This window comes from Haemaphysalis longicornis, unplaced genomic scaffold (genome assembly GCF_048455015.1).
Source record: "Haemaphysalis longicornis isolate Haplotype H1 unplaced genomic scaffold, Haemaphysalis longicornis Haplotype H1 scaffold_174, whole genome shotgun sequence".
NCBI lineage: Eukaryota > Metazoa > Arthropoda > Arachnida > Ixodida > Ixodidae > Haemaphysalis > Haemaphysalis longicornis.
The window spans coordinates 426,947-444,115 of NW_027526279.1; the positions used below are offsets into that span (position 1 = coordinate 426,947).

A 17,169-nucleotide genomic window follows, 5' to 3' on the forward strand; every position below is an offset into this window, starting at 1 on the left:
AACTGCATTGCTTAACCATTGCCCATGGTTCTCCCAAACATTGTCCAGGCACTACGTGGCATCTTTGATGGTGGGTATGGTGTTCATCATCCATCCTGACCCCAGCGTTTCTCCGTGTCGGATCCTAAAGCCGACTTTTCCAGTCTGTTCGATCGCGCCGGCATGCGCCAGACGAGGCGAGCCAGTGACACGACCGTTCCTCGCCCCGTGTCCCCAGCCTGTGACCAGGTGATACGAGCCGAGACCCGAACAGCCACAACATGACCAGAGGACGATGACGTTCCCCTGCCGTGTTTTCAGGCGTGGCTTCAAGGGCTTCGGAAATTTCTTCATAGCGTTGGCGGGGACTGCAGATCCAGCGTCGGTGTTCACCAACATCCTCATTATAAACGGTGGCGCAACGACGGCGTCAATGTAGATTCTTGTGGTATCTTTCATACTCACACCTATCGGCTACTTATTACGACTTCGAGCGCGACAATCGTCCTCGACAGCTGCGTATGGTCACAAGACGACGAAGACGCAAGTGGAACATAGCGCTTTTATCCCAACGTCTAAGGACAACGCGAGCCGTCTGTTGCGCGTAGAGATGCAAGTTTTCATAAAATTTTGAGGAGCGTAAAAATAACAGGGTTTTATTTTTTTTACATATCAAAAATGGAGAACAGACTATTTCGCACATATATATAAAATTTTGAAGAATTTCATAACGCGAAAGCTTTAGATGGCTCATCAAATAGAAAAAGTGACCGTACTTGCTGGCGACTACACGAACAAAACCAAATTACCGCTGCTAAAAAAATAGTAAATAAAATACACAGAGAAACTTTTTGAGGTCCGAATGAAATTTCAACCCGGATCGCGAAGAGCCGCAGCGAAGTGTGGCTCTGTAGCGGGCCAAGGTTGAACAAGAACTATCCGGATGCTTGTCCATTAGCAGGTGAAAGTGACGGCAATGCAAACACCATGCAGCAGTGAATAATTCTTCAATAATCGCTGAGTTTCGCCTTCACATCACCTAAGAGGTTTAGGTGCCCGATGGATTTTTCCTCTAACACTGAAAATAATGTAATTGTTACGTGCTGCATCTCAAAAGTCCCAGCTGAGCTTCTACTGTCGAAATCTGAGTACGATTTCACAACGCATTGAATTTGAGAAGCGTTTCTGTCATTGCATATGGGTAACATCGCAACGGTTTTCCACGGGAAGCCTCTATTCGTTTCTTTCAATATTATTCCTAAAGAAAAAAAACCCCAAAACCCAGTTTTTGGGTTTCCTGTTTGTTTCAAACACTCACATCTCTTGTAAAAAAATCGCTTTTCCAATATCATGGTTCGCCTCAGCATTGTCCTGCGCCATACAATAATATGAAATGGCCTACTTCTTCTACCTGAAGCCTCACCATGAGCAATAATGCACGAAGTGCCGTACCTCCATAGCACATCCCTTTTTGTTATGCAAGTCATAGAGTTGATGCATTTTAAGGGCGGGAAATTAATGGCCGCACGATCATCTTCGCAGGACAAAAGAAACGGCCGAGAACCCTGTTTCTGAGATTAACTGCAACACGGATCGTAGGCGGGCCAGTTGGCGCATATTTTTGAGAATAACAGCGCGAAGGAACGGGACAACAGAGGAGTCAACTGAGGTCCCTGAGGCTGCGAATCATAGTTGCGCGATTGGCGTCGGGAGCTCTCTGAGACGATGCCACCACTTCGCAACCATTAAATCTATTGAACTTTAGGCTTTGCGCGTTCCCAAGTGTTAATCTTGCCACAATATAGAAATTTCCGCCGCAGACGAAGAAGACGGTATGTATATGCATACAGTAAACTATGGTTATAGCCAGTAACTTCACAAGAATTCTCACTTGATCCAAAGTGCTTCATGGCGCCAATCGAGTGAACGGAAAAAACTCGCACTACTTTTTAGGGAAATAACTCTAATAACGAAGTGAGTCTCTTGTTTAGAGGGCCTCGATACAAATAAGATATGGTATATATTTAAAGCACGACTGAGAGACGTTAGTGACCGCATATAGCACTAGAAGCCTCACTGAATATAGCATTTTCAAATACCTACCAACCCACCCATTAGAATATCTGTCACGTGCACGTATTTTATTGCACAATATATTTAACTGGTTCCTCGTTCGCAGAGTTGGTCATTTCGAGAATATATTGCGCTCGTCCAGCGCCGTACGAGGAAAGTTCCATTTAAGCAATTGTTATCTGTAGGAACATAAATATTTTAAAGCAGTCGTAGCAATATCTTCCCTTTGCAAAATGTGCACTAATTGACCTGTCACGCATACCACCGAAAGATAAAATACGTTCTAAGTAGACATTGATTGATTTTTTTTTATTTTCATGTGCATTTGGCCTAGCCATTTCATATATAAGCCAACGGTGTTTCACAAAAGGTGGTTTCTCATTCGTGTATCACCGCGTCAGCTTGTCAGGTAAGATATTTACCCAGTCTGCATTCATAATATATAATGGGTTACTTAAAATTCGGCAAATTTTGAGCCGTCGTTGTTAAATAGTCTGTTTCTAAAAAGTGTTCGCTAGAAGTTTGCCGTAAACATATTCCATGCTTACCACTGCAAAAACTAGTGCTCTCATATAGAAAAAGGCAATGCGATTCCTAAAAGGAGATCCAAATGCCTGAGCAAAAGAAACGCACAGCAAGCTATAGAAGTGGCGTCATCCTTCGTCAGCACTGAAATCTGAGTTTGTAATGTTAGGCAGTGCATATTCATTCGAAAACAGTGAAAAATCCGGCAATCTGAAAAAAAAAGAACGGGGATGAGTTCAGCCGAATAATGCCCGCGTGTTACTACGATAACGTACAGCTCACGAAGTATTCGTTTTCGCTGAAGTTGCTTAGAGTCAGGAGGGGTGTTCCCCCTTTTAAGGTCACACGGCGGCAGAAGAGAGAATTTAGCCTAGGGGCATTCGAGCAATCGCCAACGCTAATTAACATCAAACAAAAAATCAACGTGAAAAGCTGCAATGCAGAATAAATACAACTTTATAAATTTCATGTGTGACAGATTTTTCAGTATTTTCTCACAAACATCGCCTGTATGCAGTGAGTGAGGACAACAACGGAATCAGGTGTCATGGGATTCACTGCATCGGTGGTCCTCAGCCTCATCCTTGCATTCCTTGTGTGGCTCGCTCTTCAGTTCTTAAGAAGGCGCCTTTTCGGACGTGAACTTCCGCCCGGTGCACGCCTGCCACCGATGCCTCCCTCCAGTAGTTACCGGGGACACGTGGAGATACAGGCACATGATTTCTTCAAAACAAAAGCCCTTGAGTGGGCCTCAATGTTTGGGCCTGTTTACAGGTACGTCTGAAAAGGTTGCCCCTTTGCGTTAAATAAACCATAGTTAGAGGCAGCGTAGGCTTAACAAGGGTGCACTGGTTGTTTCTCTTTATTTTGCCTGTTGGCTTAGATGTGGTTGAAGAAAATCCGCCCTACCCTCAATTCTACACCTGTTCCTCCGTAAGGCATTAGTGACCACCCTAATATGTTTGGCTCTGGTCTTATATCAATTCCAGTGCTGTTGCAGTGTAGGATGTTAGTGGGCGGAGAAGATGCAGGATTTCAGGACGCTATATTTGGCTGCCCTATATATGTCATACTTTTTGATTGGCGGCTGGGTAAAAAAATACAGGAAGGCATATAGTTCACGCAATGCCCTCGTGTTGAATTACGAACGGGAAGGTCACGTCAGTTTTCGCTTTTCTAGCATACAATTGGGTTTTCAGAATGAAGCTGCATAATGTTTTGCTCTGTTTGACTCGTAAAAAAGATGGGCTCCGGAGTCTGGAAAAAATTGCTAGAGACACCCAAAGATGGCACGTTGGCGTGCAGATCGGCATATAAAACATTAGAAAAAACTGCTTGGCGCCGAAAAAGGAAGAATCGCAACGTTAATTATGATTTATTTTCGTCTTGGGTTACCAGTATACCAATACACTGTTCCTTATGCATACACAAGAAATAAAAAAGCACCATTGTTAGTTTGTTTTTAGGAACCTGTCTGTTCAATTCTTAGGAGGGTTACAAAAAAATGGCCCCGTATAAGCTTGTCTAACTGCCACTAAAGTCGAAAGACAAGAGTCATCTCGTGTCCCGGCCCGTCACTCCTTCTTTGCTCTTGAGTCCCACCCCTTGCCAGCTTCGTCTCTGCTCTCCCACATCTCCTGGTTAATTGAGTGTGCGTTAAGTGCACTCCAAATATCTCAAATTCGCATTGCTCGCGCACCACCTATTGGACAGCGCAGATCTATTCTTTTATCTTTGGTGTATTATTTGCCTGGGGCAGCTCGTGCGGGAGTTGTGCTCTTTTTGCCCTCACTTTTACCTCGCATGTGTTGGAGCCTTTTTCTGTCATTTTGAACGCGGGGTTTTAACGTGAAGCTTTCTTTGCTTTTTCGACAAATTCGGAGGGGGCTGGTGTTGCTGTTTCAGACACCTTGCCCTTGGGACAGCGAGGAATTATCTTACACTCAACTGTAGCTAGCCTCAGCTGATCACTCAGCGGGGCCGAGTAAATGACTATCGGTAAAGGCAGGGGGGGGGGGGGGGGCTGCGTATGGTGAAGTTATATCCGAGTTACACGGACACCCTATAACCTTGGTTAACCTAAGAGCAGTTAGACTTAACCATAGTCGGCCTGCGTTACACGGAAGAGCAAAACTGTAGTTAGCCTGGTAATGACCTGCGCTAACTTCGGTTGCCCACCTATGTTTGGGATCGCAAAAAACACACATAGCATCGACTGCGACTAAAGTGAAGGCAGAATTCTGCGCCGTGGCCGAAGCAAAGCCTATGTTGTGCACAACGGAGAAGAGCAAGGTGCTGACAACACCATAATATATGTGGCGATATAAAGCAAAGAAGGCACACTAAACAGTTCACGAGGCGCGACTCAGCACCACGTAGCAGACAGGATTCGGGAGGCAAAAAGGCAACAACATGCGGTTGAAACACTGGGTTTGGCTGTCCTAAGCTCATTGAATGGCTTTGTGAACAGTGTTGTCGCGCTCTTAGTGCTTGGTGAATACAAAAACCTAAAGTGGTGCGCTCAAACAGATAATGTCGCAACTGCTGATATGAATAGTTTCTTACAAACTTGTGGGATTTCATTTTCTGTTGTTACTGTAGCTTCAAGAGCTTTAATTTTTCCATCGCTGCACGGGCCACGTGGCCACTTGACACGCAAACTCACAGTAGTTAGGCGGAACAGTTAAGTGTGACCATGAAACTAGAGTATTACACCACATAAAGCTATAGTTTTCAGGGACCGCGACGGAAAGCTTGGCTAGTGCGGAAACTTGATTTTGGGGAAGGCTCCTGGGGAACCCGGTGTGAGCCTCTCTGATGTTGGCGCTCGGGAAGTCTTTCCAAGGAAGATTAAAACTTCCAACGACTCATCGTCTCAATAATCAGCAACAACGCCAAGCTGAATAACTCTAAAAAAATGTTAAACATCAGTTCATTTCGACACAAATATTTCATGGTAAATGCTGCATGGGAACCGGTAATTGTTTTTACGTGCTATGGGAAACCAAATAACAATGTGTTAGAATAAAATAGCCCAAGAACTACCGGTGACTAAAAAAATTCGGTCTGAACTGGGCGGCGGGTTTATTTGCGCTGCGTAATGGGGAAATGTATGACTTGGAAACGCAGGTTTACGCAGGTTTAGTTGTTTGTATTGGAATTGCCTATATATACTTTATGAAGAATCGTTCTAGCTTTTGGACGGAAGGCTGAAGTGATGAATATACTGACAGATAAACCGAAAAAGCCCTTCGTATTTTAAAACTTGGTCGCATATCTGCTCGCGTATTTGGATAAAATTGGTCGCGTATGAGTCTTCTGCCGCTCGTGGCGCGTAATTGCCCTGCCACCCTCACCACATGCAACTGACGATGTTCCCCTCTAATCTCCGTTCATCCATGATAAACGCAATGAGGCTAAACGAACTCGGTTTAGATTTGAGTACACCCACTTCTGGCGCCCCCTTCGTTGGGATTTGTTACTATTGTTAGGCTTGGTGCCTCGGCAGAAGCATAGGCTCGGACGTGAGCTCTTTTGGTATTGAATAGACAAATATGGTGTTGAACGAGTTTTCCTCGGCGATATGGCAAAAATTTCGCCCACGTCTATGTGTGCTAGAAAAACACTGCCAGTATTATTTATAAATTATGGTGGACTCAAATATCCCTAATGTTTTTAGCAGAAGAATGCATGCAACTAAATTTTATGCTAAAAGATTTATACATTAGAATTCTTTTGCCTATGAAACCCCTCATTCAAGAATTCTGCAAAGTTTGGCTGGGCGACTCCTTCGGTTTATCGATACACAGACAGACAGACCAAAACATTCTCTTCGCAGTAGCTAAACCAAGGGCCGCTGTCTAACCCATGCTTAGTGAACTGCTGGCATTTTCAGTCTCCTGTCCGTTAAGATAGCGGAAATGCAAGGCATATACCAGGAAGCTGACGCTCGTTTCTCGCAGAGATTGTTCCTCTTGGAGGTCACCTCTTTTTTATATATTCTTCTGAATACTTTCGAATTTGTGGGTTAACCTATGTTTATTTGTGGTTCGTATTTTTTGCCTTTACTTGCTATGAACGCCCCTCGTACTCTAATATTAGGGTAAATATTGGTTTCGGGAATTCGGTATTCCCTAAGATCAAAATGTATTTACCGACAGCTTGTGTAGCTGTAGTTAGTATATTTGGCAGACTACGGAGTTTTGTGGTGCCGATTTGTTTCAATTTCTTCTAGTGGTTCCTCTACACTCCATACCTGTAGAGTTTCTCTATGTGTAGAGAAAAAGGAAAAGGGGTCTAGGAAGCTTATAATGGTCGTTACTGCCATCATGTCTACCGAACAGCTGAAACCTTCTGCAATATCAAAGAATGAAAATTTAGTTACTATGAAATCTCAAATAATTAGGCTGTTGCAAGAACTGAAAGTGCTGTGACTATTAAAAATCATTGCTTTTGCGTTCGAAAAATTTTTGCTAGAAAGTCGTTATGAAGTAACGGGCAACATATTGTAGGAATTGTATGTGTCCTTTCGTTGTTTTTCCAGGCTGAAGTTTAACGGTATGAATATTGTTGTAGTTAACGACTTCGAGAGCACAAGGAAATTTTTAAACACTAACGAAATACTGTATCGTTCGAAAACCCTTGGGACTCATCGTGAATATTTCGCAGGTAAGTGCAACGCTTCTCAACCCAAATATTTTGTATGAAGAACGCTCTGCCTTTTTCGTTATCGGTTTCATAGATTGTGGCAGTACAACAAAAGGACATATTTTAAATGCAGAATTTTAGCAGAATCAAGTATGCAGAAAGAGACAGACAGCGACCACATTTCTCTTCCAAAATTACGAAACGGTGTAGGAGTGCCTCGTTTATTTTCTGGATAGCAGTAGTTTGTTCAGAAGAAATCTCTCATTTTCGACGAAACGGCACTACGCATTTCTTGTGTACGTTAAAGAATTGAAAACATGCTGTACAAGTGTACAGCATGTTTTCAAGTGTACAGCATGTACAAGTGAACAGCATGTTTTTTTTGTAAAACCCACTCCCCTCTTCAATGCCTCTGGCCCGGAGGGTACATTAAATAAATAAAAGTGTACAAGAGGGGTGGTGTGTTTATTTCTTTTGATTTGTTCACTGATTGTAACAAGTTGAAGTTTTCTATTTATTCTGTATGCTTACCAGATTTGGAGCGCCGTTGTTGAGGACCTAATACCAATGGGCCGAAACAAATTCATGTATATTTGGTTTCTTTAAAAAATGAATGATCGAAATAGCACGTAAATCCTGTGTAAGTCTGCGCTTGTAAACAAAAGTAAGGTTCGTGTGGTAGTTGTAATATGTTGAATAGTGGTAGCATTTCTCGTAAATTAAAGATAGGCTTTAAATTTTTGTAATTTTGTAATGCCGAAACAATAAAAACAATAGAAATAATATATTTTATATTACATTGTACTTTTGAATGTAACAATAAAGAAACGCTATGAATTTTTTTTCTCCCGAGGTTACAAAATTACATTATATAGCATGTATGATACAAGGCACAAGGGCAGTTTAGCCGCGAAAATTGGAAAACGCAGTTGCAATTATTCATAACACGTACAAATACTTTGTATCCCCAGTCGTTTCCCATTAAAACTTACTTTAAAAAGCTGGCCTGATCTTGCAACAATGCCTCTTGTCAGAAAGTATGCACGGTGACCCACTCCGTTTCTTCCCAGTCACACCTACCTGCTTCCTAGTCACACCAGCATACGTTATGTAGGAACGGCCACTAGCGCCACTCATTTTTATCTTGGAGGTGGTCACGCATAACAGCGAAGTGCGCCACCCACTGCGTTCGCTCCAGCATGGGCGAACGGCCGCGCAGCGGAACCCATGCAATCGAACGTGAAATGTATAACACAGCAGTTTATGTCAGATGATAAAACAGCGGGTGTGGTGGTTCACCTCTTTAATTTCTTCGTTTTTTTAAGGGCGTATGTGATACCGGCAATGAAAAATTGAAGCTCTCTTGGTGTCACACGAACTCGCTCAAATCTACTACAGCACTGGCCGCTGCATCATATATGCTACATCGAGATACTTTTATTGCCTATTGTGTCATATATTATACAGTCAATTTGGATTTACTGAACAGCGTCGAAGCGTCGCTTCTACATGGATGGCCTCGTAAAAATCAGTCATATACCTTCCATGTAACTTGTAGAGTCACGCCGAAATCTTACTGGCACCGAGTTACCTTGCGAATTAGTTCTGCACCGCCAAGCGTGCCTACGATGGAGGCGGCCACCTTGCGAACGGTATTTGGGACTACAAGCGGCCAGTTACAAAACTATAGTTTTTTTTAAATGCTCAGGAGGTATCAGAACTGATACAGTGGAAACGCCCAGGTGAGAGTAAAAAAGAACTAAAGATTGCGTATCGTGTGTGATACATTGGGAAGTACAGGGTTAAAATAACGGCATTGCTGTTTAAAATAGCGCACCCGTTTCTAGCGATGTTACGTTCATTGGTAACTACTGTCTTGGTATAGCCGAACCGCTGACCATACATGCTATTGTAATTACCATGCTCGAAAGCAGCAGTCATAAGGAATGTAACCACTTCCTGTATAAATAAAACAGGTTTCATTGCTGTCCACGTGGCCAAAAAGAAAAATTGGCCGCGTGGTCAAGTGGTAGCGTCTTAGGTTCGTGTTGAGGTAGGTGCCCGATTGCGTCCCATTGCTCGGGATGGCTTGTGCTTTTTCTGTGACTCACTTCCAGCATTTCGTCCTTGGGAAGTATCGGAGCGCACCGACCGGTTGCGGACAACCGTTCGTCCGCTCGCACATATTCCTCGAAGGGTTGAATGAATCTAGGAAATTCAGTTGGTCCCCCAGAAAACCACCGTTAGGTCCTTTTAAATGGAGAGCATTTCAGTACCTCACGATGTCACCCGCGTTGACGTCCGTAGTCCGCACCGTCGTTGCCCCTACTATATAAAAAAAATACTATCCGGCGCCCGGTTTCGATCCCTCGACCCTGTGGGCGGAACGCAATGTACATGGTTCTCTACCCACTGCGCCACAAAGCCGACACAGAATGGGAGGCTTCGAACGCGCCTTATATCCTTGACTCATTCAAATTACTGCTGACGAGCGCTCTCTCGTCAGCAGTTGCCACAAGTGCAACAACATTAACGGAACGCAAACTACTTAACGTCGTGCGCCCCCGGAAATGCTCTGCATTTGATCGTGCCCCTCGAGAGGGGGATGTTTGATGCTACCTCTTGCAAGACCGAGTGCAACCGCCGAGAACAAGGTCCCACGAGCGGCGCGCGCGCCGTGGACTGGTGGCGCCATCTTTTGCCTAAGACTGTACTGCAGCCCCCTCAGAAAGCAATAGGTGAAGTCATAGTTCAGGAAATGAATGCGTGTGGCGAAGCCGACAGGAGACAAGAATACATTGTTAAGGTTTTGCCGCCATACACACCCGTGACGGGTTTATTGAAGTCTCTCCCCGAAGAATTCACGCCACCAATGCCCCACTTGAAGTTGCGTGGAACCAAGAAGGACAAGAGGGCGCGGGAGGGGTATGGCCTTCTGGTCTCAGCTGGGCATGAGAGGCCGCGCACGCGCTGGGGGTAAGGAGGGGGTGATCGGCTGGGGCTGGTGGCAACTGGCTTGCGTGAACAGAAAGCGTGTCGTGTAGTTCACCCCATATTTTACTCGTCATAAAACCAGCCACCGTGGCCGGGTTGGATCCCTGCCGCGGTATTTGCTTATCTGATGGAGGCAGTCGAAAAACGAGAACGTTCGCGCATCGACTTGATGAAAATGAATGCGGAGCACTCCACTATGGCGCGCCTTCTAAGCACCGTGTATTAGACACAAAGATGAGACGCCGATCTGCTAAAAATGTAATTCTTGACGTTTAAACTTCTAGCACGAAAGCCATGTTTACTATGAGGACATCGCTAGATTTGCTCCGTTTCGAGCAGCAAGCGTAGATAGGGTGTAGGTTTCCGTTGTTGCCCTTAACTGTGTTAGGTTGGCCGGAATGATTATTGATTTTATATGTAGCCTTGATGCTGTCATTCCTCTATTCCGACGATTCTTAAATTGTCCCAATCAATCTTGGGGTAACTGGTGAAACCGTGTTGCGCTAAGCGTTGTTGCGAATGCTGTTATTCACGTCACGAGCATGCTGCTGCAATCGTTTCTTAAAATTTCTGGATTCCGCGGTGTAAACGGCCTTGCAGCCTGCGGAAACCATTTCGTAGAATATTCGCAGAGTTGTCTAATGGATATCTCACACAATACTTCTTTCGTTTTGCAAGAATCGTGGCAACAAAAAAAATGTGGTCATCACGGCTACATCTGGAATCACTAATCACTCACACCACACAACTAACACAGTTAATCGCAACCTCGCAACCACGGAAAGCTACAGCCGATCTAGACTCGCAGTTCGCAGGAATTACTTGAACCATTTACATGAACCAAAACTGGAAATGTGTTTGTCTTCATTGGGAACAAGGCTTGCGTGCTAGACGCCGGAACTTCAAGAACAATTTTTTAAATTGATCGGCTTCTCTTTTTTGCGTCTAATGTACCCTCGCGGCCGGACCGGAGTACGTGAAACTGTGGACTTACGTCACAGTCTCGCTTGTTTTTATTTATTGCCCGTTTTTACAGCCGGCTAGGGTGTAGCTTTAGCGCGTTCAACAGCATAATTTGATTCTTTTTAAACGAATCATACAAGCCTGCAAAAAAGGATGGCTGAGGCCTTTTTTATCAGAAACAATGCTGTTTATACTTTTCGGAGGCTATCTTGGAATGTTTCCTTGAGCAGAACTACTACAATTAAACCTAGATATAAGTAAGTCGACAAAAGCTAGCAATTTTGCGTCACATCCAAGTTTTCGTTGCATGCAGGTTTCGACTTAAGGCTAGCGTGGATGAAGCAGATGCGAAACCAGAATGCTTGACATTAGTGAAGGTGAACTCGGCCTTCAAGCATTTATTTCAGAGTGAAATGCTGCGTGATTTGCGCGTGCCCCTTTAGCTCGAGCTGATGGACCGCACGGAGCTTCAAAGAAGCTGGGTCACTTACCCCCGTATTCACCAACGTAGCTTAGCTATCACGTCTGCCTTTTGACACTTTTGGGTTTCAGACGCGTTTCATAAAACAAACTGATGCTGAAACTGCGCCTTTTCGCGAACTTCGTACTCTTTCCCATTCAAGATTGTTCAGAGGGTGCTCGCTGGAATACTGCACCGGGAGGCGACGGAATTTAAAAATGCGAACTTATCTTGCAAAAGAGAAAGCTTACCATTTTCTGGCAACAGGACTGATCATCGCAAACCGACACCACGGGTACCAATGAAGACGCGTGACTACAGGTAGACAGGAAGGCCTAGCACCTCAAAACGTAACTCTCGAACCGACACCGCACTTGCACGCAGAAACGCTAGGTAGTCTGCGGTACGGGCGAAAAAAAAAATGAGTGACTGAATAAATTTTATTGAAGTAGATATACAGGAAATGCATGTGGGAAGAAAGGATGAGAGAGGAGGGAGAGAAAGACTGGAGACGACGCAAGTCACGCCAAAAAATTGGAGTGTAGTTACCTTTTCCGCCTGGTGTCACGCTTCACAATGTAAGTTTGGTGTTACGTTAGCCATGGGGTGGCGCTAGCCGCTGCTTTCATCAAGATCATCACGACGACTTTTGTTTTTGGCGATTCTAGACGACTTCATTGCTGCTAGTTCCTTGAAGCAGTGCTAGCATTTGGCAAATTAGTGCATTTCCTCTGGCCGATCATTCAGCAGAAAAAGTGCTAAAAACCATGGCTGTTCAGCTTAGACAGTTCGTAACATTAAGGTTAACCGCCACAACGCCTTCGTTTCATAGAGGTCAAAAACACATGGGCTTCTAAGGGAGTGGCAATGAGGAATTGAAAAACTTCGTTAAATCCAGGACTTCCTTACATAGAGGTTCGTTACATCTAGGCTTAACTGTGCTACAATTTGAGCCCACCGTTATATACGATAAGCTGGCAGGAATAGTAGATCATGTAAGTACACATGAGAAAAATCTCTACAGTTCTGTGCACCACGTAATGGTACCACAGCTATAGATCGAGATGTCCTTCTATGAAACATCTCTGAACGAGGTGAGTGCGCTACAACAACAGTCTTACGAATGAAAGTTTTGTCCGATGAAGGTTTGTAGGTGCACAATGTCGTTGTAGTGATTTTTAAAATTATTACTTTAATGTATTCACTTTTATATCCACAAAAATTGTTCACGAGAGCAATGTTGTATGCGGGACGTGGTGCTGGGATAATTATACCCTTGGCGTGTGAAAAAGCATTCTTCCAAGTGCGAGCACTTGATTTCGGAGCTGGTGGCTACAATTGTGGCAATCTACGAGAGAATTTCTTTTTGACGGATATCGAATGAAAATGAGGCATTTCTGCTTGAACGAAATGACAGAGAAATTGCCGACGAAATACTAATGCTCAGAAAAGAAGATTACAAATTAAAAATAGTTTGCTATGCTGGAATTTTGTTTTCAGATAAGTAATCATGTTTACGAACACGTTTTTATGCAATACAGATAGCGTGTGTTGGTGCACATTTAATTAAATTGTCCTCCATTGCAATAAAAACCAAGAAAACCCGTGAATATTTTTTTTCCAGGAGTTGGTAGCCTTAATGGCAAACTTTGGAGTGCAAACAAAAAGTTTTGCATGACCATGTTGAGGGACTTGGGCTTTGCCAGGACTACCATGGAAGACAAGATGATGGTGAGACTCCGTTGTTGTTTGCACAGGGAACCTCGAGCAATCCTTGTGACGAAAGCGGCGGCACCGTGTATTTCGAGAACCCCGGTTTAGGCCGCGTAAAACCGCAACAAGTTGAAACGTGCAGAAAAGCAACTGCAAGCGCTGGCTGCCGGTGTTCGAACCAAGCTATGTCCGGGGGGCTCCCTGCGTGTCTACCAGGCAATTATTTCGGGCACCTTAGTGAGAATCCTAGTAGCATCACTTGCCTTGGTGTCCCTGTCCTACATTTAATCATGCTTTATAAAACTTTGAATTCCGGGAAGAAATGACTTCAGCATGGGGAGTGCCTTCAGCGACGCTGTTCAAAAATGTGAATATCAGTCAACTGCGGCGAAAACGACCACGCTCTGTTAAAATGTAGTCGGTCAACAACAAGAAACGAGCAACTCCCAAGTCAGGAATGATCGCTCTGTTTGGTAGTGCGTGCTCTTGGCGAAAGAAGTATCAGGAAACAGCTTTCCATCAAGAGATATATATTGAAGCCATTGAGGAGCAGCGAGAACATTTCTGTCATTGGAGACGCGTTTAGATGAAGCTGCGCGAATTTTTGCATTTTCGTCAGGAAATCGGCCATGTAAGTTGTAACCCTTCCGCAATCCTCTTTCGTATGGTTCTAGAAAACCTGTTTCCCAAAATGAGCCTCCTAGCCCCAACAGTTTTACAGTTATCACCGCTTGTCACTCACTCACTCACTCACTCACTCACTCACTCACTCACTCACTCACTCACTCACTCACTCACTCACTCACTCACTCACTCACTCACTCACTCACTCACTCACTCACTCACTCACTCACTCACTCACTCACTCACTCACTCCCTCACTCACTCACTCACTCACTCACTCACTCACTCACTCACTCACTCGAGCATGGCAGTGGCTTACCTTCCCAATGGCCAGATGTCTGTGAATGTCATCAGTCAGTGAGCGTGTTACGTAAATCCTTCACAACCACGCGTATAAAAAGCAAAACCGACAAATGGTGCACCATGGCTCAGTATCAGTACAGGCGGCGAGGCAACGTCATCCTCGGAAAATGTCTCTTGCTCTCTCGCTCTTTTTTGTCTGGCTCTCTATGCCCTACCCATTCAGGTATGGAATGCTTGCTCCGGAAGTAACCGTCACCCCGGGTACCTAAAGGACTACACTAGAAAGGTTCAAGCATGCTAGAAAGGCTCTTAGCAACGCGAACCGCACTCTCTCACCAGACGAGGATCTGGCCACCCTGGTGTAGTATTTGGCCGCCACTTGCATTTCTGATCAACTCAACCCTCTACTCTCAGTTCCCAGAAGCTGTGGAGCGCCTGTCCACTGCTGTGGTCACAACAGCGATACACGAAAGGGTGCTAAGAATCTCTGGGTCCGGGCAGGCCAGCTTTGAAAATTGACCCTGGCAACGTTCAACGCACGCCCCTTGTTTAGTGAGGGAAGCTCACCTGGACAACAAGAGGAGCTCTTAGAAATTAGGTTTCATGTTATAGGGTTAAGTATGTTAGAAAGACAGGAGAAGGCTTCGTAGAGATAACTAGCGGTCATATTCCATACTACAGTTTACACCAAGAATAGAAAGAACATGGTGTGGGAATTTTAATCCACAAGAGAAATAGCAGGAAACGAGGGGCTTCTTTTCAGCGTTAGCGAGACAGTCCCGGATGTTGTATTCAAGGTAAATGAGCGATACAGGTTGACAATAGCACAGGCCTATGCGCTAAAAACCATGCAATGATCATAGAGACGTAGATAGCTTTTACCAGGACGTCGAATCAGCAATGAAGAAGGCCGCAATGCAGTTCACGATTTTGAGGGGAGAATTTAAAGGCAAGGTGGGTAAGAAGCAAATAGGGGAAAGGTGATTGGGAAACGTTTAGATAGACTATCGCAACAGTCGTTAAGATGTACTGGTGGAATTTGCAGTGAGAAAAACCTCAGGTTTATGAACACATTCTTCTACAAACGAAAGAACACGAAAAGGACATGGAAAAGTGCCGATCGTACAACCAAAAACCAAATCGATTTCATTTAAAGTGACAACCTGGGTATCGTGCAAGACGTAGATCTACTCAGTAAGATTCAGCGCGCGCTTGGCAATTTCTTGGTGATTGTAACTGCGCAGACAAAAAATTGCGATTTTAAAAGAGCTTCACTGTTCAAACAAAATTGACTTCATTTTAAGCGACAACCCAGGTATTGTGAAAGACGTATGGGTGCTATGTAAGCGGAGCACCGATCATAGGATGATGATATCCAAGTTAAGGCTGGATCTGAGAAAAGAAGGAAACTCGTCACAACTATAAACCCCGCATGAAGTCAGTCAGAGCCATACCTAAGGAGTTTAAATGACTCTTCAAAAAATTCTCCCTTTTGAAAAAGCCGCGGGGATTGGTGTAGGCAGGCTAAATGACAACCTAACTCTGACCCTCCGTGAATCAGCCGCAGCTACGGCAGATAGAAGGAGTGGGAAACACACACTATACATCTAGCCAAGAAAAAGTGTACATAAATTTCAAATCGCGCGCCATCAGCCGCAAAGGGTTCGCACAACATCCGACAGATGGCGACGAGTGTACTGGCCAGTAGGAAGCCGCAGTGAAACATGCCCCTCGCGAGGGGCACGATCAAATGCAGAGCATTTCCGGGGGCGCACGACGTTAAGTAGTTTGCGTTATGGTTATGTTGTTGCACTTGTGGAAACTGCTGACGAGAGAGCGCTCGTCAGGAGTAATTTGAATGAGTCAACGATATCAGGCGCGTATATAGCGTCTGATTCTGTGTCGGCTTTGTGGCGCAGTGGTTAGAGTACGATGTAGATAGCGTTCCGCCCGCATGGTCGAGGGATCAAAACCTGGCGTCGGATAGTATTTTTCTTTTTATATAGTAGGGACAACGATGGTGCGGACTACGGACGCCAACGCGGGTGACATCGTGAGTTACTGAAAAGCTCTGCATATAAAAAAAAACTCGCTGCCAAACGCAAGAACGGCAAGGTATCAAGTACGGCGGATATAACTGAAATAACTGATCCGTGAAAACTGATTCACACACGTAAAACCAACGGCATTCGTACATATATTATGGCAGTGTTCGAGGAAATGCTTCGCACAGGGGGAAGCTAAAAAGCAACTAAGAGAAAGCTAGCCATCGTCAAAGACAGGATGTACCCGCTCACACGCGAAAAGGGCAACATAACTCCCAACGTGGTCGAAATAATAAAGGTAGCAGAACGATTCTTCACCAGGCTGCACGCCAGTGACGTGAGACAAGGGGAAGCTACCAAGAGTACGAACTCAAATTGCGATGTCCCACAAGTGACTAAAGAGGAAGTTGGAAAGGCTCTCAAAGGAATAAAAATAAGAAAACCTACAGGAGACGACAGTATTACCGTAGATCTTTTCAAGCAAGGAGGAGATATTGTACCGGAAAAAGATTGCTGTACCATTTTGAAAATGCTTGAAGACTCAAAATCTGACCAAAGCCTGGAAAAACACCAACATTATTCTGATTCTTCAGAAAGGAGATCCGAAGGACATCAAGAATTACAGACCCGTCCGTCTATTTTCAGTTGTGTACAAGTTTTTCACTGTAATAATAGTTAGCCACATAGGTGCCCGCCTGGATTCCCAACAATCTCGAGAGCAGGCTGGGTTGAGAAAAGGGTACTCATCCATAGATCACATCCATGTCTTCAGTCGGGTGATACAACAATCCGCAGAGCACACTAAACGGCTGCACGTGACATTTATACATTACGAGAAGCGTT

At 44.6% G+C, this 17,169-nt stretch overlaps 1 protein-coding gene across 2 annotated transcripts in view; it reads left to right on the plus strand.

Annotated features, from left to right (window-relative positions):
* Window positions 1-2,431: 2,431 nt before the first annotated feature.
* Window positions 2,432-17,169, plus strand: part of LOC144166518 (vitamin D 25-hydroxylase-like) — a 55,193-nt gene continuing 40,455 nt past the window's right edge. For both annotated transcript variants that reach the window (XM_077696027.1, XM_077696026.1), the window contains exons 1-4: window positions 2,432-2,461; window positions 3,095-3,351; window positions 7,121-7,245; window positions 13,266-13,372. In XM_077696027.1, coding sequence (XP_077552153.1) covers window positions 3,125-3,351; window positions 7,121-7,245; window positions 13,266-13,372 — 459 coding nt within the window. In that variant the 5' untranslated portion in view covers window positions 2,432-2,461; window positions 3,095-3,124. The remainder of the gene's footprint in view (window positions 2,462-3,094; window positions 3,352-7,120; window positions 7,246-13,265; window positions 13,373-17,169) is intronic.